Raw genomic sequence first — 21,802 nt, 5'->3', positions numbered from 1 at the left:
CAGCAAAATTGGTAGAGAAATATTAATTTAGTCAAAAATGATAGATGGGAGATATCATAATAGGAACATCAGTGGAAAGAAGCCACTTAGTCTTAGAAAAAAATACACTGGAAGTGCTCATCCCAAGCTTTGGACACTCCTTTAAAGTTTATATCCACATTTTTAAAAACATACACATCAAGTCCTTTAAAATTACTGCCACTGCACCTCCACTCATAATAAAATCTGGGCCTAAAAACAAAGCTGTCCCCTGCCAATAACTATCATCCCCTCCCACAAATATTACAGAAAAGAAATGCACCTTGTGCAGAAGGCTAACATATCCAGGCTGAGGCAGAGCAAGTCGGAAACTTGTTCCATGGACAACAGACCCTTTCTGCAGAAAGCCCTGCCAGCAGCTCCCTCAGTTATATTTTGAAGGTAGGGTTGCCAATTTTGGTTGGACATATTCCTGGAGGCTTTTTCATCGCACAACATAATCTTTAATTAGATTAATCTTTAATTGCTGGAAACTCCAGGACAATCCTGGAGGGTTGGCAACCCTGAAAGCAGGAGCGCCAACACCTGGGATGGTTGCAATTACAGCAATAGGGCACAACGGTTGGACAGAGAGGGAATCTGTCGGAGTGTTGCCAATGCTGGTGACACCTGAGACTTTTCTTCAAGCCCCAACTCTTGCTGTTCACTGATTTTCTGAGGCTCTCATATTTCATTTTTTTCTTTGTAAAGGGGCAAGTCTTCAAGTTTTTCTCTTGAATACCTGACCCAGGTGCAGCCCAAAGGCTCAGAAACCAGAGGCAAATAAAAGGAATCCAACATTTATTTTAAAAACCTCATCATTTTAGGGCCCTGCCTTGGCATTCCCCAGCACTTGGCGTGGCAATCGGGCTTTCAGGTGCTCTACTCCGACCCATTTAAGCCGTTAAACATCAAGGACAACCCCGGATCCTGAACCCGCAGCCCCAGCCGGAGCAGCTCCGGCTGCAAGCCCGACGCACCCTAGGCGAAGGGGGGAACCGCACCGGGGCTTGCTCTAGGCACAACGGGCCGGTAAGAAGTCCTCGAGAGATGACTGGGAAGCGCCCCGCTAGGGGGGAGGAATTAACCCAGCCCGGGCTCCGCTAGCGGAACAGAAACGCCAAAGGCGGGACGCTGCTGCCCCGGGGGCTGCACCGCACCAGGCACGGCCGCCCGCGGGGAGTGCTAGAGAGCCAGCCCCGAGGCTGGGACTGGCGGAGCGGCCGCACCGCTACACGGGGCTGGTGTCTACTTTGTAGCCTCGATACAGCCTGGGGACCCGTCGCGGCAGGGTCCCGGGGGGGGGGCCTCCCACCCCATGCACGCCAGAGCAGGAGCGTCCCTGACACTCGGGGCTCTGCGCACACACGAGCGGCCATGGCACAGGCATTGCTGGCTGTAGCTTCCCGCAGGCGGCTCTCCCTGCGCAGCTCAGCAGCGCCCCTAGCACCTAGCCACGGCACTAGCCCTTCCTCCCCACCCCCACCCAGCCCCACGAGCAAAACACTCCAGCTTCATATTCTCTCTCCAGCCCGCATCGTCTGCTTTATATACCCTGCTAAAAATAGCCTGCCGTCTAGCCCACCAATCAGGACTGGGCGAATTTCGAATCGCGCCAATAGCATGAGCCGTCACGGAGAGGCTTGGTCACGCCAGGAGGGGCCGAGATGCCTCCTGCAAAGCGATTGGGCTGATCTGACATCATTGGAACGCGGTGTAACGAGTTGGTGGAAGAGATTGGGCAGTGCTCCGAGCCGGCGTAATAGGATCACGAGGGGAGGGGGGAGGGAGTAGAGGAGAGGGAGGGGGAGAGGAGCGAGGAGGCGGAGGCTGTAGCTGTGACTGTGGCCAAGGAGAGCTTAGAACAGGGAAGTTTTGCAGGGGGTTACATTTGCAGTCAGCTCAGTGTTTGCAAATATTGTGCAGGCTCCTGAGCAAGTGTCCTCTGCGAGCCACAGGAGAGTAGAGCAGCGGCAGCATTTGGATACTTTGTTAATTACTGTGCAATTACATTTTGCATGAAACTTTGCTTTTTTTTTTCTTCCCAATTTCCAAAAGGAATTAATATTTTTTTTTGTATTTTTTTCTTCTCTGGAGTAAAGGGGGGGTTGGAAACAGACTATATATTGAGACACCCCCCCCTCCCCTCACACACCTCCTCTGCCCATAGAGGAGGCATCTGGATTTTTGTAACCAGAATTGACTTTGTTGTTGCAATTTAGACATGGATGTTCTCCCAATGTGCAGCATCTTCCAGGAACTCCAGATTGTGCACGACACTGGTTACTTCTCAGCTTTACCATCTCTGGAGGAATATTGGCAACAGGTAAACGAGGATGTTGTTGTTGTTGTTGGTTGTTAAGCCACATTAAAGGATAAGTGGATAACAATGCCAAAGTGTCATCCGGGCATTTGGGGAGAATGCAATGGAGATATTAACAAAAGTTTTGAAGCAGATGTTTTGATTTTTTTTAATTGTGAGTTTTTTTAAAAAAATAAATGTATTTCTCAGTGCAACTGAGTTTCTCTTTTTTAATGCATTCCCCATTATGAAAGGGACTGTCAGTTGAGAAAACGGAGGCCGATGTGTTTGAATGCGTTTTCCGTGTTTTGGTTTTTTGTTTCTTTTTATTTTTTTGCGGGGGATCTCATCAAAAACAGCAACGACCAGAGTGAAATCCAAACTTCTGAGCTTTGCTTTCGCGTGATCCAGTGCAGTCCCTGGCGAAAGTTTTATGCCTGTATCAGGTCCAAACTCTACAGCTGGATCTTGTCATCTGAACTCCCCCTCCCCCTTATTTGCCAAGAATTGTTTTTCGCCCCATGGTGTGTTTTGGGGGTTTGTTTTGTTTTGGTGGAGGGGGGGCTACTAGTTTGAAGACGTTGCTAATGTAGAGGATTCGCGAAGCAGTCAATCCTGCTTTACCTGCTGCCCTCGTTGTTGACTAGCCAAAAAAAAATTTTTTTTGCACAACCAATGAGTTGTCAGTCATATGACAGCGATCCTGTTTTGCTAATTGCTTCGAGTCTTAGTTTGGGAGGAGGAAGATCTGGGGCTTCTTGCCTTTAATGGACATGTTGTGGTTTTTTTCCCCCTCTGTCCCAGTAATTGGATTGCCTGAGATGAGATTGCCTTTGACATTTTTGCATTGTCTTGCTTTTTATTGGAGGGGAGGGGGTTGTTTACTATACTCTCTGTGGTGATGTTTGCTTTTAACAAATAGAATTACCAGATCAAATACTGCTTGTTTGTATGAAAGACAAGAAACGCTTTAGGAAGGTTGAAATCCAAAGTGTTACAACCGTCACATGCCTGCTAATTGTATGCAATCCCCCCCCCCCCCCCCCCCAAAAGAAGCAGCTTCAACAGTACGTGACTGAAATTGATCTAAGTAGTTTCTTCAAGCATTTGGGATTTTGGCAAAGAGCCAGAACTGGTTCCCAGTAGCTTTCAGACGCATTTAAACTCACAGAGCGCTTCATTTTGGTCCCCATTGCTAATCTACATAATGAGACATTTAAATTAGCCAGAAAAATATTAGTTTAACAAGATTTTAATAAATGCCCTTTTGTGTTTCCTTGGAGGATCAATACTTTGTTATGCTGTGTCTTAATGCCTTTTTAAAATGTGCACTGCGAAACTGTTGTCCGGTGATAGGCAAAGACATAAATATTGATTGTGTGTGGCTTTTCCTTCCTCTTTCCTTCCATTTTTGACCACGCTCTCAGTGACATGCGACCCAGTTCAGTTGAGTGGTGTTGGTGAGGGACCTCCAGACCATAACAAACCGTCCTTAAATGGAGAGTTGGAGGGGTAAAAATGTAACAAATTGGATTGTCTCTGCTTGCAAGACTGTTTTGGGAGGGATAATCTTGATAAAATAAGTGCATTTTTTAACAGAAACTTAGTAAGTAGGAGCTGTCAATAAGGGTAGATCCACACGGATAACTAACTTACAGTGGAAAACAAAAACCCATCAGCACAAGATTTCCTACCGTTTTCTTCCCCTCAGTTTGAAATTGTAAAAGGAGAATGCTGATGGCTGCAGTTTTAATCACTTGGAAGATTCTCTTCCCCCCTATTATTATTATTTTTTGGTGGGGTAATTACATGTCCCATTGCATGTATATTTGAACAGAGTACTTTCTTGGCTGATGGTCAGAATTTTAAAAGGAAGTCTCTTTTGGCATTAGGTGAAAGAAATAGAGATGACTCATACAGTTGCAACTCTTGGCCAGTAGATAAAGTTCTTGTTCATTGTGGGACTCCCAGCAGGATTTTAGAGTAATTTCCCTTTCTCCTTTACAATAGCACATTACTATTCTGGAACTTTTCCCCCTTTCTGTTATTGAAGTTCCTTATGTTATTCGGACCACTAATAGGAAGCAGCTAAAGTTATGTGGTGTGCATGCCAGTGCACTTGGAATTGACATTCTTTGAAAGACTAGTAGGTCGAGTTCTCACACACAGGAAATGGGTGGTTATCTGCAGTTCCATTGATGTCCCCTGAATACGGATTGTCAGCTACTTGCAGCCATCCTAGAATGTGGCTTTGTTTTGTGACACAGCACTTGAGTTTTTAACTGCGTGTCAGCACACTGTTGTATGCAGCCTTGTAGCTGTACTTGGTCCCAGAGATAAGTTTGGTCCCTTTAGCCTCATGTTTATGTGAGAGTGATACAAAATGACTTGATGCAAAATGAAAAAATTTAATAAAAGCCCATTAGAAAGTGTAAAGAAGCCTGATTAAAATGTGCTACATTTTACAGTGATTTCAATACTAGTCTTCTTAAAATATGAATTTTGTGATGGGGATTATAATTTGACTGACTCATTAGAACACTATTTGGAATATGTTGACTGTCTTACACCTTTAGCATAGTGTTTGAACTCTTGCCCAGTTCTTGAAAACTTCAGTTCCTTTTACTGCAACAATCACCTGGTTATGGCTGGAGTATCCTCTAATTTGTAAGGCACCTAGCAATTTCAAATACCCTACTTTCTAGCATGCTGTTTGAAATTTAAAGCTCAACTCTCCTTTTTTAAAACTATTTTGTAAAATGTTTTTTCTTTTTCTTTACTTTTTTCTTTGGTAGACCTGTTTAGAGCTGGAACGATATCTTCAAAGTGAACCCTGCTATGTATCTGCATCTGAAATTAAATTTGATAGCCAAGAGGATCTCTGGACCAAAATTATTCTGGCACGTGAGAAAAAGGAGGAATCTGAACTGAAGACTACATGTATTCCAAAAGAGGACAGTCCTAGTAGCCAGAACTTAGAGACCAACAGTTTGAATTCTGATGTAAGCAGTGAGTCTTCAGACAGCTCTGAGGAACTTTCACCTACTACTAAATTTACCTCTGATCCTATAAGTGATGTTTTAGCCAATTCAGGAAACTTGAGTTCATCTGTCACTTCTACTCCCCCTTCTTCTCCTGAGTTGAGCAAGGAAACTTCCTCTCAGCTATGGAATTGTATGCCAGGTGAATTGCATTCACCAGGTAAAATTCGTACCGGTACCATTGGAAAGACTGCAGAAAAAGGTGCCCCAGTCAATGGCGACTCTTCACCGGATGGCCGGAGACGTGTCCATAGGTGTCACTTCAATGGTTGCAGGAAAGTTTATACCAAAAGTTCACATCTGAAAGCACATCAGCGCACTCATACAGGTTAGTTACCTTGTGTCTGTTAGGAGTTGGAGATTACAGTAGGAAATACCCTGATGGCAGCGTTGTCATAACATTACATAATCACTGGGTGAAAGCCCAGGGATTGAAAGATGATTCAATTATACCAGAGGTTTACCAGAATGAAAGACATCACTTCCTCATTCTCTTCATAAGCTGAGTTGAAGCCTCTTGACTACAAGATACTTTGGTGTAGACTGGTCTTCTATCACAGATGAATGGTTTCCATTTGCCAATTAGATAGTGCTGAAGAAGTTGTGGAATTATTTAATCTTTGAAAAACTCCTTAAGTAATTTAGACAGCAGATTTACTTTGCTGACCGTTTTAAAAACAAAAGTAAATTGAGACTTTCTCCCAAAAGTGGGGATTTCACATAATGTAACTGTAAGTGGGGATAGATGCTTTCATAGGAAGTGTTACTGGACTCTTCTACACCAAAGTCTATTAAGTTAATACAGTCAAGGCCTGTGGTTGTTAAGTATAACTGCAAATGTGCACTGGTTGTATAATATTAAAAAATACTTTTATGTGTACTAGTTTAAGCAAAAATCTTAGAAGACCAAACAATGTACCAGTCCTTCTGACATAAAACCAGACTGGACATAGAAGTATGTATCACTTATTTCATGGTTTCACTTAAAATACTATAGTTTTTTTTATTATTATTATTATTATTTTATTACTCTGAAACATAGACTTAAAAAAATCAATATATGAGGTTGTTATGAAAGAGAGTAAAGTGACTAGGCATTCCAGGGCCTGCATAATTTTTTTTTATGGTGGTGGTAGCTGGCGTGGTTACTTTTATTTTTTAACATTAATATTCTACAGCCCTTGATGTCTGGAGTTAGAGATGTAGAGCAACTGGCTGGCACACCAGTCACTGCTTAAGGAAAGGAGCAATGTTCTGCATCCTTAGTGTGCCAGTCAAGGGGTTATTCTCCAGGAATGCTAAATGTTTTTCATGAGGTGAGGGAGAAGGTAGGAATTCAAAAGGAAGGACCTTACTCTGATTCACTAGCTCAGCATTCCTAATTTTTTTTCCATTTGTGGAAGTCATTTAGCTGACTCATATGCTCCCATTCTCGTGTGGAAGTGAAATAAAACAAGGCACTTTCAAAAAAGAGGAAAGAGCAATTTCCATTGAAGTTCCAGTGAAGACTGTAAATAACTGCTAGCTGCATAACTGTGGCAGAATTTTTGCCGTGGTTGTTTCATGACTGGAACTATTCCTATGACTTGCTGGTAGTATTTCCCCTCAAATGTTAACTGAAATCAGCAGCTTTCAAACTGGTAGTTGTGATTTTTTTTTTCCTTGCTCTTCATCTAGTATATCTGGGTCAGCATGAAAAGGTACCATTTTGTGCAAATTACCTGCGGGACAGTGGACTTTAAAGCAAAACAGTAACCTAATTATATCAATGAATAAAAACATTTCTGGGCCAGATTCTGCCATCCTGGCTCATCTTGACATGAAGTTAATGAGACTACTCCTAGAGTAAAGTACTACTCTAGATGAACAAGGATGATAGTATCCGGCCCTTAACTAGATTTCTCTGTATTCAAATTGTACTTATTAACTTCTTTCAATTAGGGTGCCTTTTGTTTTAAACATAGTGATGTTACGGATAAGTAAGAATCTTAATGATTCTTCAAGCTTCTGCCACCTACATTGTCAAAAACACTGAACTGTTCTGATTGAAAATGGGTTTCCTTGTTTTTTATATATAAACAATGAATATTGTCTCATTAATTTTGAGTGAAGTAATGGGTAATCTATAATATGCTTTATTTATAGGAGAAAAGCCTTACCGATGTTCATGGGAAGGGTGTGAGTGGCGTTTTGCAAGAAGTGATGAGTTAACCAGACACTTCAGAAAGCACACTGGTGCCAAGCCTTTTAAATGTAGTCACTGTGACAGGTATGTGAATGAAACGGAGCTTTTTTTTTTATAAACAAAGTTATTTATAATGCTTAGTGAGAAGCAGGTCTAGGTGATATTTTTTGTTATAGAAGATTCATTCATAAAGAAACTGATGAACAAAATGCTTCAGTGAAAATTAATACTATTCTCTTTTGAGGGACTATTACATTTTCACAATTAAAAACATCCTGTTGCATTAATGACGTGGAGTGTAGCTTGAGTAATGCATAGCAATGAAAATGGAGTAATGTAAAACCCAACTTTCCTTTCCTTTGCAGGTGTTTTTCCAGGTCTGACCACCTGGCCCTTCACATGAAGCGACACCTCTGAATGGGTCAAGAGGTGAATCCTGTGGGCTAAGCGGCTTCAGGGTTGAACAGCCTTGAAAGGAGGGATGCGTGTTCCAGCCAAAGCATGCCATTTTGCACCCTACCCAGTTGCCTCCAGGACCTCTCTTTCTTGAAGGTCTTTTGAGGGCTAATAAGTCACGTAAGAAACGGCATGGCAACCGTGGTGCGTGATGTTTGGGGTTTCCTGGACTCATACACTGGTACCTAACCTTCTGAGTGGCTCCTAAGCCTTTGCCGTGAGCATGTGCACTGAGAATGTTAATGATTGGGTGACTGTTTGTTACTGAGGATCCATTGATAACTGTATGCTGAGGCACATTTTTTTTCTTCTGGTTGTTTTATAACTGTGAGAGAAAAAAGTAGTCTGAATGTTTTGTATGTGAGGAATATACTGCAAGATGGGACGACCACCAATCATTTCCAAGGGGTGGGGGGAGGGGTGTCTGCACCTTTTAGAGGGAAAAAAATGGAGAGGAGAAGGAAAAGACGAAAAAAAAGTCAGGACGCGAGAGTGGAGATGGGGGAGCCCCCCTTTCCTGTATGAGAGGAGCTTTAGGTGTCTGATGCAGCTATTAAACGTGCAATGTGTCAAGTAGCTTGTTTTACTTGCTACAGAGCTCATTTGTAATCCATTGTATAAGCTGTGTATTTACAAATATAACACAACTATAACTTTTCATTATAATACAAAGGTTATTGCATGGTTCTGGGGAACTATATGCTTTTCCATTCTTTAATCAGGACTGCAGTTTTGATTCCAGTTAAGAGCAGCTAAAATACAATTGGTCTAATGTTACATATGTTTGGAACCTGAATAATTTTTTCGGTTGGGTGGATAAAACCACTATAGGTTAGAAACTGATTTTTCTCATGCAGCTAATTTTTCTCTTATTTATGCCTTGAGGACTAATTTCTGGTTTTCTAGCTGTTTAATGCACTGTTGACCTTAATAATGGTGCCTTATGCAAGTGACCCTCTCTTGCAGGGGGTCTTATACAGGGGTATGGGTGATGCATGCTTTATTAAGGCTCCTTTTTCACCTGGCATTGTACTGTATCAAATGAATGATAGGGGGTGGTGGTGGGGAAAAAGGCTACTTCCAGGGTCCTCCTTCATAAAGACAAATATAGAGAAAAGTCCATCATGTCAGTACAGTATTTGTTTAACTTAGACAATTTGACTGTGTTACAGTATAATGCATACAGCAATTGAATACCTGACCAGTTCTGCCACCTTGAGACTTTTTTTATATTGACCTTGCACAACAATTGTGTATATACACACCCCAGCTGTACTTAATATGTAACGTTTCATGCATATTAAAGATACAGAAGTATTAAAAGATGTATTTGCTTAAAAGGCACAAGTTTCACATCTATATATCTAGCTATCTGTTGGTAATACAGAAAGAAACTATAATACTTTTTTAAAAGTGGGCAGAAAAATTCTTGTGTATGTATATTTGTGTGTACAGTCTGTGTTTGTGTGTATATATAGATAATATATAAATATTTTTAAAGGAAAAAAATTGGAACATGTAGCTAGAAAATACAATAGCCTGTGAAGATTCCCTTCACCCCCACCCCACCCCAATATGACCATAAAGGAGGCAAAGAAATGAAAGATACAGCTATTTAAAATCTAGCATTTTTAGAGGCTTTACCTTTAGCATAACAGCTTACTAAAGGCTTTTTTGGCATTGAGTCCTTCTCAGACTGCTGACTGAGTTTTGTAGTTATTGGCTTGTCTGGAATAGCATATCTGTGGCCATTAAAATGGCATGGACTGAATATTAGCACACTAAAAGAATGCTATCTGGGTTCAGATGACATACAGTCAGATTTTGGCCTTCAAGTTTATTGGAGGATCTGAAAGTGAGCTAGTTACAGTAGGAGTTGAATTCTAATTTTAAGTAGTTCAGCTAAAATGAAGACATAAGGCTATTTTCTCCTAGATTAGAAATAGTTTGTCCAAAACTTTTTTTAAAACCAGCTCACCATCCACTGATGCAGTTAACCATGTGACTTTTGTGGGGGCGTGGGGGGGGGCGGATGTCTTGCTTACTATGCTAATATTTTGGCAGATCTTCCAGGAAATGAGTGTGTAGATAAGTGGTTTAAAAAAAAAAGTATATGCAAATTATCTGATTCTAAGGCACTCACAGGCCTAAATTCTCATTTCATTTTTGTATTAAAATGCCTGAAAATGCACTTTTTTTTTTTTTGCAAAAACAAAACAACAAAAATCCCAGAAAATGGATTTACTGTTTTTCTGTTTTAAAAAATAAAAATCCTTGTTTGCAGTGCTCTTATGCTTAGCCATAATAATTCTGATCAACAAGAAGGTAAACAAAAAAAACAACAACTTGCACTGGCTTGTCTCAATTGTGAAATACCATCAGACTTGTTTGGATGGGGTGAGGCTTTGTGCCATATGTCAAATGCCTGTAATTTTTCCAAATAAGCAAGTACATTCTGTTCAGGTGATAACTGAGCCTCAATCAAGCTGAATAAATAAAAATAAAAAAATATTGCTTGAAATTTAAGACAAAAATGTTTCTATTAGTGAAATTTCTTTTTTTGTTTTTGAAGCACCCTGTTATCTAAAGAATCTCTTTGTAAGATTTTTGTAAAAATGTTTTGTTTTACAAGATTTTATTTGAAATTGTTTTTTGCAAGATTGTTATATTTCTGTATGAATGTATTTTTTATTGGAATAACATAAAAAAGAAATTCTTATCAGCAACACTCGTCTGGTTCTCTTTTTCTCTGATCTAAAGATAATCATACAATAAAATTAAGTTATTACATTAACCTATTCACTTCCCCTTGGGTCAGCTATTCTTGGGTATCTATGTCTTAAAGTCACATCATCCTATATTAGAAAGCCAGCAGAATAACCTTGTTCAGCTCACAACCAGAAATTATTACATATCTTTTATTGTCAAGTCCATCAAAAATATATGCTTTGACCATATTTGGGAAAACGACATTTGATTAATCCTCTTCCCTCTGAATGGAAGAATTGGAGTAACTGGCTTAGGGTGCAGAACTTGTATGCATTTTACCCCAGTATTCTATCATCTTTATTCTTAAGTGAACACACAAAATACCGGCTCTGCTGTGTAAAGTAGGATAGAGTAGTGGTGACCTGATGAGATGGAACAATCTGTGGAATGAACTCAGGGAGGGGAAGTGAACAAAGTTTTCCTTTCTCCTGGCCCTCTCCCATGGGTTTATTTGCTTTATTGGTGGTTTGGCCCATGTGTCAGTGATCTTCAATCAATGAGACTTTTTATCTTTCCTGTGAGCTACAGTCTTTCAAATCAATGGCTCTTTAGAGCATGTCAAACGTACACTTGCTTTGGATACATGCACAGTTCATTTTGATGTGTGTCTATATGTGACCTCCACCAATTTAAACTTAAACATAGAGTAAAACAAAGCAGGAAAGATTGCAATGGTATGTGGGAAGGAACTGACTGAGTGCAGCCCAAATTGTCTGAATGTTTATTACTTTTAAATTAGACATGGACTAAAACTCATACTAGGGAGAAATAGTAATAATAAAATAAAAATTAATAATAATTGGAGATACATATATCTTCTAAAACTGGAAGGGACTCTGAAAGGTCATTGAGTCCAGACCCCTGCTTTCACTAGCAGGACCAAGTACTGATTTTTGCCCCAGGTCCCTTAGTGGTCTCAAGAATTGAACTCAAAACCCTGGGTTTAGCCAGGTAATGCTCAAACCACTGAGCTATGCCTTCCCCTAGTAGTTGCATATTGTGGGTAAAATAAGACAAGGATGAGATTAGGTTGTCCAGGCACACACAGGGGACCCTGCCCCAGTCCCAAACAGGCTGATACGTAGCAATGGGTTTAGAAATAGATCTGACAAGAGGTAGGAGATACCCCAATGGCAACAAGACCAATTTATGGCCTGAAATAGATGCAGGGGCTGATGGTATTGGAATAATGAATTCCACCCCCACTCCATCTGTTTAGTGCCTTAAACAAATCCTGGTTGCTTAGGCTTTATGCAGGCTGGATTCATTTTACCATACATTTTGTGAATGATCCTATAGAGAGAAAGTATTGTTAAGATTTGAGAGCTGGCTTCGCGAGCTAGCTCTGTCCCATACTTTCAGTCACTTAATCTTCTTTGTTTTTTAACGACTTCCTTTCTCTCACCCTTGGTGTCTTGCCTATTTAGATAATAAAATCTTCAGGTCTGGGGTTGTCTCTCTGTGTTTGTACCGTGACTATCCTAATGGGGGTCCTGATCTTAACCGGGGCTCCTAGGTGCTACTGCAATACAGAGCTCATGTAGGATTATGGCATTCCAAACTCTCTAGTACGCAGTATAAAAATAAAAGCAATTTTAAGAAACTTGGGCCTGACCCTGAAGATTCTCTACCCAAGGACTTCAATAGGAGTTCAGCACAGAGGCTTGAGTACAAGTTTTGCAGATTTTTGCAACGTTTCCCTGGGTTTGTTTGGTTTCTGAGCTGTGTTTTACTATGACTAACAACTGAATTGCTGTAACTACACATTCTAATAAAAGCTTTGATACTGTACCCTCTAGGCTGTTCTTAAGATTCCACCCCCTTATTTCATACAAAGTGTGCTAGAGAAGTAAGTTTTGTTGAGACAAGGCAGGCTAGTGGAAGAAGTATTGTGAAAGAAGGAAGCAGCAAAGCAGAGAGCTTTGGGGTTAGTGCATTTCAGCATATACATCTACTCCAAACTTACTTAACTCCACATTTTGAAATATTGAACAGGAGGAAAGGGGAAGAGACTCTGGGGGAAAATATTCTTAAGTGTTTAATACAAAGAAGAGTTTTGACCTTGCTTAGTATCCTCAGAAACTGCCGTCCAATATGAGGACTTCTAAACAGGGATGGTTAGGTATAGTTTTGTATTTGTGCACAATCATATGCTAAAAAGTTACTTTTTCCTCTCTTCAAAAACCTGGTCTCATTGAATATTTTTACTAGGCACATGTTGTATAGAATGTTGCCGCTTACTCTGCTTGTCAGAGTGTGTTGAGGGCAAAACATGTTTTATTGCTTTATCTTTAGAGTTTGTTTATAGTGCTGCTGCCTTTATCCTTGTTTTGACCTCTTCTGTTCCTTGAATTATTTTAGCTTTTTTTTTTTTAATTGCATGAAAATCCATGAGGAAAAGAAAACTACAGTAAGAGCCCCTTTATAAATCTTACTAACAACACCATCAAGATTATAAATAGGGAAGAGGAGGAAACAGCATAACAATCCTTACTGTAATATATACAGCACCATATGAGTCCACTGTGCTATGCAGACACATAAATGAGAATTGGGAACCAGCCTCCCTTACTACCAGGTGTAGTCAGTCCAATTGGAGGCGTGATCACCCCTTGCATGTAACAGTGGTTAAGGTAAATTAGAACAGAAGGGGGAAGTTTTCACAGCCACGGGGGAGCGGGGAGGATCTCTATTTACTCAAGCCAAGGAGGGGAGGGGGATTTTCCCTCTGCTTTAAGAAGAGGAGAATATGCTGTGTTTCCCCTGCTCCCCCCTTACTTTAACCCATTCATGGAAAATCCTACCTGTGAGGGTTTAAGGGAGGAAATCTCTACAAGGTTTTCCATATCAAGGTTTATTCAACATTGCTCCATCAGAGAGCCAACATTCCCTCTCCCATCCTGTGGAACAGGGCATCGGGCCAGTTCCAGAAATCCTGAGTTCTGGACATCAATGGAAGGTCACAGTAATCTGAACGATCTCAGGGTGCTAGCTGCTCCTCCGCCATCTCCATTGGGAGATCAGTGTCAGGCTTCCCATGCCAAGTGTCACTCACAGAACATTTCTCAAAATGAAGTCCACACTCTGGAGAGAGGTAGTGGACAAATTTTACAGCCTAGACTTATATCCTTTTTGGGGAATCTCTACAAGACTTAAGTGGGACAAAGTGTATTCCCTATCGTCTCTCAGACACCTACTTCTCCATTACCAGCTTCCTCCTGACACTATGCCTAAACTCACTCATTGGATAGCAATGGTGCTTCAAAGGCAGCTGAACGCTGATGTGAAAGTGAATAAAGGTGTGGGTGGAGGGTTCTTCATACATATGGATGGTAGGAGGTTTAATCAGTGCAGGATTCAACGGAATTACCCTGGGAAGTAAGGTTTGGCATGATCAAGCTTTGAGGTTATACGTTTGGTCTGAAACCAAAGCCCATTGAAGTCAATGGAAAGACTCCCATCAAATGCAATTAGCTTTGGATCAGGTCCTTTACTATTAGAGCCAAGCAAGTAGTGGGGGGGAAATTCTGCTAATAGTCATTCAGATTCAAAAGCAAGTTTTGATTCAATGACAGTCACAATCCCATTGTGTCCATGCTCCACAAGCATTTCAGCACTTGAATTTTACTAGTATAAGCCCTTTTGAAAATGAATTTTTAATTGAAATGTGTGAATATTTGTTGAAAACAAATTTTGAATTGTGGATATGGTTAGGAAACTTGTGATTCACACTGTAGTTTCAGTTACACAACAGCTACATAATTTACAGCAAGAATTGCAATATGCATATTCAATTGTAATGTTCTCAGCTTGATCGCTGTACAAGTCATTAGCTGAGAAATTATTAACTGAAGAAATTAGCTAGATATGCAGGATACCATAGCAACCAGGGTGGCCTATAGCTTTAAAAAATTGCCACATCAGATAAGAGTTAAAATTAAAAAAAGAAAGCTATTCAAAATTTGGAATTAAGGCTTTAGACTGGTCATGTTCCTTCGACACAGTATTATAATTTGTCAGATGAAAAATAACTGTATAAAACAACACCAATAAGGTGCTTTAAGATGATCTATTATACCAAGGTGACTAGAGCAGCCATTTTGAATTGCCATCATGATACGAAACAGATGGTGTGTGTTTATGTTTAATGTTTGAGGGGGATATAGGAAAGCAACTGAGAGCTGATGTATTTTGTTAATGGGTAAGCAAAGGTTCATATATACAGTTAAAACAGGAAGTAAGAAAGCAACATTTTTTCTGCACACATTAGGCAAAGCAAAAACATTCAAGTACATTTCTTTGACTTGCTTCACTTTAAATATTTTTAATGAGAAATTCTTTAAATGTTTTTGAATGGAGATAATCTGGTTACCACGTCTTGTTGTAAACCAGGCTGCTCTTTAACAGCATAAATTTAGCTGGAATTAGCATTGCTGAATATTAGTCCCTCAGCTCTCTGCTTGCTAAACCTTCATCTTTTCTTTATCACCTCTGAGCTTTTGAGAAGCACGTTTGGTCAGCCCTGCACAAAAACAAACTGTCTATTGACATTGGGCATACCACATACCCCAACAATAATTCAAGAAGTCCATGGAGTCATGGAGGAGCCACTGCTGTATTCCTTCCACATCCTGCTTTGGCGTTCATACTCACCAAATGAACTGAAAACTTGTATATGCCCTGGCATAGGCACACTTCTTAATTTGTTACATTTCACATTATCACATTGTATTGAGTTGCAAAAGATTTGATTCTGAATCTACATAACAGTTAAAGAATATTGTTAATTATAGCTATTTACCAAACAGCAATTAACCAGTCTTTTAGGTTTTCCTTTATTTGTTTTTGCAAGGAGTGGAGAGGACAGTGAAGATAAATGGTGGCTTGAAATAGGTGTCTACTATTATTATTAGCATTATTAAGAATAAATCATAATTATAGCAACAACAACAATTTACAATAGTTGATAAAAGTTTCAGCTGAGATGGGGGTCATATTGTGCTAGGAACTTGTGATGAAGTATATACCACATCCTGGTTCTGAAAGGATTAAAGTGGGCCTGAGAGACCAATTAACACACCTGATTGCACCTGGAAGATGGGCCAGGTCTAATTAAAGAAGAAACTCATCTGTGGAAGAGCTGAGTGGTTTCTATATAGAAAGTATGCCCAGAATGGAAGGGGGCTGTATGAAAGGGCTGGGGAGTACAGTTCCTCTCTGAATAATATAGTGGAGGCTGGAGAGACATAAAGAAGCCATGAGGTTGAAGCACACTCTAGCAGTGAGCCCTGGCAAAATGGCATGTCCTTGACTTCCAAGAAAGAATCCCAGGAAGGCATTCAACTGAAGCATAGCTTCAGGAAGGAGTTTAAACCCTGGGAAAAGCTCTGATGGGAGAAAGCAGCAGGGACGAAGGAGACTTCTGGAATGGACCTTAAAGGAGGCCACCCAACAGGCAGACAGCCTGGGGAGGATAGATAGGATTGGAAGATCCAGACGACAAGGAGGTAACTCTTATTTGTCAGCCTTCTGCTAAACAATGGAGACCTGTGAGAGGATGCAGGATGGATTAAAAGTTCCTGCCCAATGAAGGGGGCAGAAGTTGCTTTTTTTGTGGCTTGTGTTTTAATTTTGAGTTTGGTTGAAAGGCTCCAGAGAGAAGCCTTAAGGCCACTACTCTGACAGAAGAGTGGGATGGAAGAGGAGCCCAAGAGAAGTAGAAGATGTCATATTGATGACCAGTGCCATGTGGAATGTTGATACCTCAGAATGGAAGAGACTTTAAAGTGACCTGGCTGGAGGATGGCATCACATCAAGGGGAAGACCACCAGAGGACTGGAGGTATTGTCAACAGGGGACATGTGATGGGGCCTTGGAGGGCTAGGCAGTCTAAGGATTAGCACTGTCATAGTATAATTCCCCATTCTGAACCTTAGCGTCCAAAAGATGGGGTACCAGCATGAATTCCTCTAAGCTCAGTTACCAGCTTAGAACCTGTAGCGCTGCCACCAACCAGGAATTCCAGTGCCTGGTACACTCTGGTCCCCCCAAAACCTTGCCCAGGGACCCCCAAGACCCAGACCCTCTGGATCTTAACACAAGGAAAGTAAACCCTTTCCCTCACAGTTGCCTCTCCCAGGCTTCCCCTCCCTGGGTTACCCTGGAAGATCACTGTGATTCAAACTCCTTGAATCTTAAAACAGAGAGGAAAATGCACCTTCCCCCCTACTTCTCTCTTCCCCTCCCAGATTCTCCCTGAGAGAGACAGTAATCCTACCACAGAGATAAATTAGCCTCTCTCTCCCCACCAGTTCCCTGGTGAATCCAGACCCCGTCCCCTGGGGTTTCACACCAGAATAAAAAAACAAACAACCAGGTTGTTAAACAAGAAAAGCTTTTAATTAAAGAAAGAAAAAACAGTAAAAATCATCTTTGTAAATTTAAAATGGAATACGTACAGGGTCTTTCAGCTATAGACACTGAGTATACCCTTCCAGCCTAAGTATACAAGTACAAATTAAAATCTTTTCAGCGAAATACCAATTTGAACTCCTCCCAGCCAAATACACATTTGCAAATAAAGAAAACAAGCATAAGCCTAACTCGCTTTATCTACCTAGTACTCACTATTTTGAATCTATAAGAACCTGTATCAGGGAGATTGGAGAGAAACCTGGTTGCACGTCTGGTCTCTCTGAGCCCCCAGAGTGAACAACAACCAAAAACTAAGAGCACACACAAAAACTTCCCTCCCTCAAGATTCGAAAGTATCCTGTCCTCTGATTGGTCCTCTGGTCAGGTGACAGCCAAGCTCACTGTTCTTGTTAACCCTTTCCAGGCAAAGAGATATGAAGCACTTTTGTTCTATTAACTCTTACTTATCTGTTTATGACAAGCACACCCAATTTCTGGCCTCTTGCCCATTTGTCATGGCAGTAGTGATATCTATTCCTGACCTTAAGCCAGGAATCTTTTGCTTTCCACCTGCATCTGCGTCACTCCATCTTACTACTCCTTAAAGGGGAGTGGTAGAGGAACCAGGCCCTCCCTCTCCACTGGCTTCCAGCCCAGGACCCTGTGGGTAGCAACACCAGCAGGGTCCTTACTGCAGTAAGTCCAAGTTCACTTCCCTGCCAATATATCCCTTCAGTTTGGGGTGTGACCCCTATAATCTACCCAGTCAGTCTCTCAACAACAAAAAACTGATTCCAAAGGAACAGGGCCTTGCAGGTTCTCCAAGGGTATCATGGGTGGAGAAGGCACTGCCTGTGAGCCTTACTTATTCTGTGGTCCCCACTCAAACTCAACCTTCTGTCAGGTTCTGGAGAAGGATTCCTCTATCAGCAATCCATCTACCACCCTTTCCCTGGGCTTCTGAGCTCCTTTTAACCTGCTCCTCCAGTCGGAACATGCTCAACAAGCCCAGAGGCGTGAGGCTACCTGGACCCAGTATGGGGTTTGTATACCCCATCACAGGCCACTAGAAAAGGAGAGCCTGCTATGCCACACCGCCAACAGGAGGTGCCCCAGGAGTGAGTCTCTGGTCTATAGTACTCTAGGGCATGAGACAGTTCCTGCCTCAAAGAGTGCATACTCTAATTAGATAAGATTCATTAGTATTATTATTTTTATTTCAGAAAAAGTAACTAATTAAGGGCAACAGTTTTCTAGTATTTAGTACCTACAACTGGGTTGCATTTTCAAATGACCTCAGGCCCCATGCCTACAGCTTTATAATGACCAACCTTTAAAAGGGTTCAGCACCCCTTCTACTGTGGAAATTCTGACCCCAATTGTTGGGGCTGTGCACTTGAGAAAATCTGGCCCTAAGTGACATTCTTAAGATCACACATGGAACTTACATCAGTCAAGACTTTAACCCAGATCTTGAGGGCCAATCTAGACCCTTAACCTCAAGAGAATCCTTCCTGATCTGCTATAACTGGGATTTTGAATAGTCATTTACGTATATGTTTATGGGTCATATTTTACCCTGTCCAAGGTTCATGGTGAAATTCCCTTCCTATACAGAAGACTATAATTCCCTTCCTATACAGAAGAGTTTGGAGCGCAGGTGGTATTCTCTTTGATTCTTCCTGTCAAAGGTAGGGGCCCGGGCAGAGACAGATGCATCATGGAGGTAAATGCCTGGCTGCGAAGATGGTGTCGCCAGGAGGGCTTTGGCTTCCTCGACCACGGGATGCTATTCGAGGAAGGACTGCTAGGCAGAGATGGCGTTCACCTTTCATGGAGGGGAAAGACCCTATTTGCACACAGACTGGCTAACCTAGTGAGGAGGGCTTTAAATTAGGTTCGACGGGGTCAGGTGAGCAAAGCCCACAGGTAAGTGAGGAACATGAAGACCTGGGAGATGGGTCGGAAACAAGAGGGAGCGTGGGCTATAATGGCAGAGAGAAAGGAGGGTCAGGGCAAAACTGGGAGGCAAGATCAAACCAGTATCTTAGATGCCTATATACAAATGCGAGAAGTATGGGTAATAAGCAGGAAGAACTGGAAGTGCTAATAAATAAATACAACTATGACATTGTTGGCATCACTGAAACTTGATGGGATAATACACATGATTGGAATGTTGGTGTGGATGGGTATAGTTTGCTCAGGAAGGATAGACAGGGGAAAAAGGGAGGAGGTGCTGCCTTATATATTAAAAATGTACACACTTGGACTGAGGTGGAGATGGACATAGGAGACGGAAGTGTTGAGAGTCTCTGGGTTAGGATAAAAGGGGTAAACAAGGGTGATGTTGTGCTAGGAGTCTACTACAGGCCACCTAACCAGGTGGAAGAGGTGGATGAGGCTTTTTTTAAACAACTAACAAAATCATCCAAAGCCCAAGATTTGGTGGTGATGAGGGACTTCAACTATCCAGATATATGTTGGGAAAATAACACCGCGGGGCACAGACTATCCAATAAGTTCCTGGACTGCATTGCAGACAACTTTTTATTTCAGAAGGTTGAAAAAGCTACTGGAGGGAAGCTGTTCTAGACTTGATTTTAACACATAGGGAGGAATTCGCTGAGAATTTGAAAGCAGAAGGAAGCTTGGGTGAAAGTGATCATGAAATCATAGAGTTTGCAATTCTAAGGAAGGGTAGAAGGGAGTACTGCAAAATAGAGACAATGGATTTCAGGAAGGCAGATTTTGATAAGCTCAGAGAGCTGATAGGTAAGGTCCCATGGGAATCAAGACTGAGGGGAAAAACAACTGAGGAGAGTTGGCAGTTTTTCAAAGGGACATTATTAATGGCCCAAAAGCAAGCTATTCCGATGGGTAGGAAAAATAGAAAATGTGGCAAAAGACCACCTTGGCTTAACCATGAGATCTTGCATGACCTACAAAATAAAAAAGAGTCATATAAAAAATGGAAACTAGGTCAGATTACAAAGGATGAATATAGGCAAACAACACAGAAATGCAGTGGCAAGATTAGAAAGGCAAAGGCACAAAATGAGCTCAAACTAGCTATGGGTATAAAGGGAAACAAGAAGACTTTTTATCAATACATTGGAAGCAAGAGGAAGACCAAGGACAGGGTAGGCCCACAGCTCAGTGAGGAGGGAGAAACAGTAACACGAAACTTGGAAATGGCAGAAATGCTTAATGACTTCTTTGTTTCGGTCTTCACTGAGAAGTCTGAAGGAATGTCTAATATAGTGAATGCTTAAGGGAAGGGGGTAGGTTTAGAAGATAAAATAAAAAAAGAGCAAGTTAAAAATCACTTAGAAACATTAGATGCCTACAAGTTACCAGGGCCTGATGAAATGCATCCTAGAATACTCAAGGAGTTAATAGAGAAGGTATCTGAGCCTCTAGCTATTATCTTTGGAAAGTCATGGGAAACGGGAGACTCCAGAAGACTGGAAAAGGGCAAATATAGTGCCCATCTATAAAAAGGGAAATAAAAACAACCCAGGAAACTACAGACCAATTAGTTTAACTTCTGTGCCAGGGAAGATAATGGAGCAAGTAATTAAAGAAATCATCTGCAAACACTTGGAAGGTGGTAAGGTGATAGGGAATAGCCAGCATGGATTTGTAAAGAACAAATCGTGTCAAACCAATCTGATAGCTTTCTTTGATAGGATAACGAGTCTTGTGGATAAGGGAGAAGCGGTGGATGTGGTATACTTAGACTTTAGTAAGGCATTTGATATGGTCTCGCATGATATCCTTATCGACAAACTAGGCAAATACAATTTAGATGGGACTACTATAAGGTGGGTGCATAACTGGCTGGATAACCGTACTCAGAGTAGTTATTAATGGCTCCCAATCCTGCTGGAAAGGTATAACAAGTGGGATTCCGCAGGGGTCTGTTTTGGGACCGGCTCTGTTCAATATCTTCATCAACGACTTAGATGTTGGCATAGAAAGTACGCTTATTAAGTTTGCAGATGATACCAAACTGGGAGGCATTGCAACTGCTTTGGAGGACAGAGTCAAAATTCAAAATGATCTGGACAAATTGGAGAAATGGTCTGAGGTAAACCAGATGACGTTCAATAAAGACAAATGCAAAGTGCTCCCCTTAGGAAGGAACAATCAGTTTCACACATACAAAATGGAAAGAGACTGTCTAGGAAGGAGTATGGCAGAAAGAGATCTAGGGGTCATAGTGGACCACAGGATAAATATGAGTCAGTGTGATACTGTTGCAAAAAAAGCAAACGTGATTCTGGGATGCATTAACAGGTGTGTTGTAAACAAGACACGAGAAGTCATTCTTCCGCTCTACTCTGCACTGGTTAGGCCTCAACTGGAGTATTGTGTCCAATTCTGGGCACTGCATTTCAAGAAAGATGTGGAGAAATTGGAGAGGGTCCAGAGAAGAGCAACAAGAATGATGAAAGGTCATGTTCTCAAGACCTATGAAGGAAGGCTGAAAGAATTGGGTTTATTTAGTTTGGAAAAGAGAAGACTGAGAGGGGACATGATAGCAGTTTTCAGGTATCTAAAAGGGTGTCATCAGAAGGAGGGAGAAAACTTGTTCACCTTAGCCTCTAATG

The 21,802-nt window shown here is 41.3% G+C and overlaps 1 protein-coding gene across 1 annotated transcript; it reads left to right on the top strand.

The window, feature by feature from the left end:
* The first annotated feature begins 1,831 nt into the window (after window positions 1-1,831).
* KLF6 (KLF transcription factor 6) lies at window positions 1,832-10,728 on the top strand. Its single transcript, XM_050942276.1, has 4 exons — window positions 1,832-2,344; window positions 5,116-5,689; window positions 7,507-7,630; window positions 7,912-10,728. The coding sequence occupies exons 1-4, from the start codon at window positions 2,243-2,245 to the stop codon at window positions 7,961-7,963; spliced, it is 852 nt and encodes a 283-aa protein (XP_050798233.1). The 5' UTR covers window positions 1,832-2,242; the 3' UTR covers window positions 7,964-10,728.
* The last annotated feature ends 11,074 nt before the right edge of the window (window positions 10,729-21,802 follow it).

This window comes from Gopherus flavomarginatus, chromosome 2 (genome assembly GCF_025201925.1).
Source record: "Gopherus flavomarginatus isolate rGopFla2 chromosome 2, rGopFla2.mat.asm, whole genome shotgun sequence".
NCBI lineage: Eukaryota > Metazoa > Chordata > Testudines > Testudinidae > Gopherus > Gopherus flavomarginatus.
This window is presented reverse-complemented; position numbering and strand designations above follow the sequence as displayed.

Excerpts from the sequence above, each read along its gene's own strand:
- KLF6 (XM_050942276.1), top strand. The coding sequence starts at position 2,243 with ATGGATGTTCTCCCAATGTGCAGCATCTTCCAGGAACTCCAGATTGTG. Across the intron at positions 2,345-5,115 it reads TGGAGGAATATTGGCAACAG|ACCTGTTTAGAGCTGGAACG; the intron begins GTAAACGAGGAT and ends TTTCTTTGGTAG. Across the intron at positions 7,631-7,911 it reads AAATGTAGTCACTGTGACAG|GTGTTTTTCCAGGTCTGACC; the intron begins GTATGTGAATGA and ends TTTCCTTTGCAG.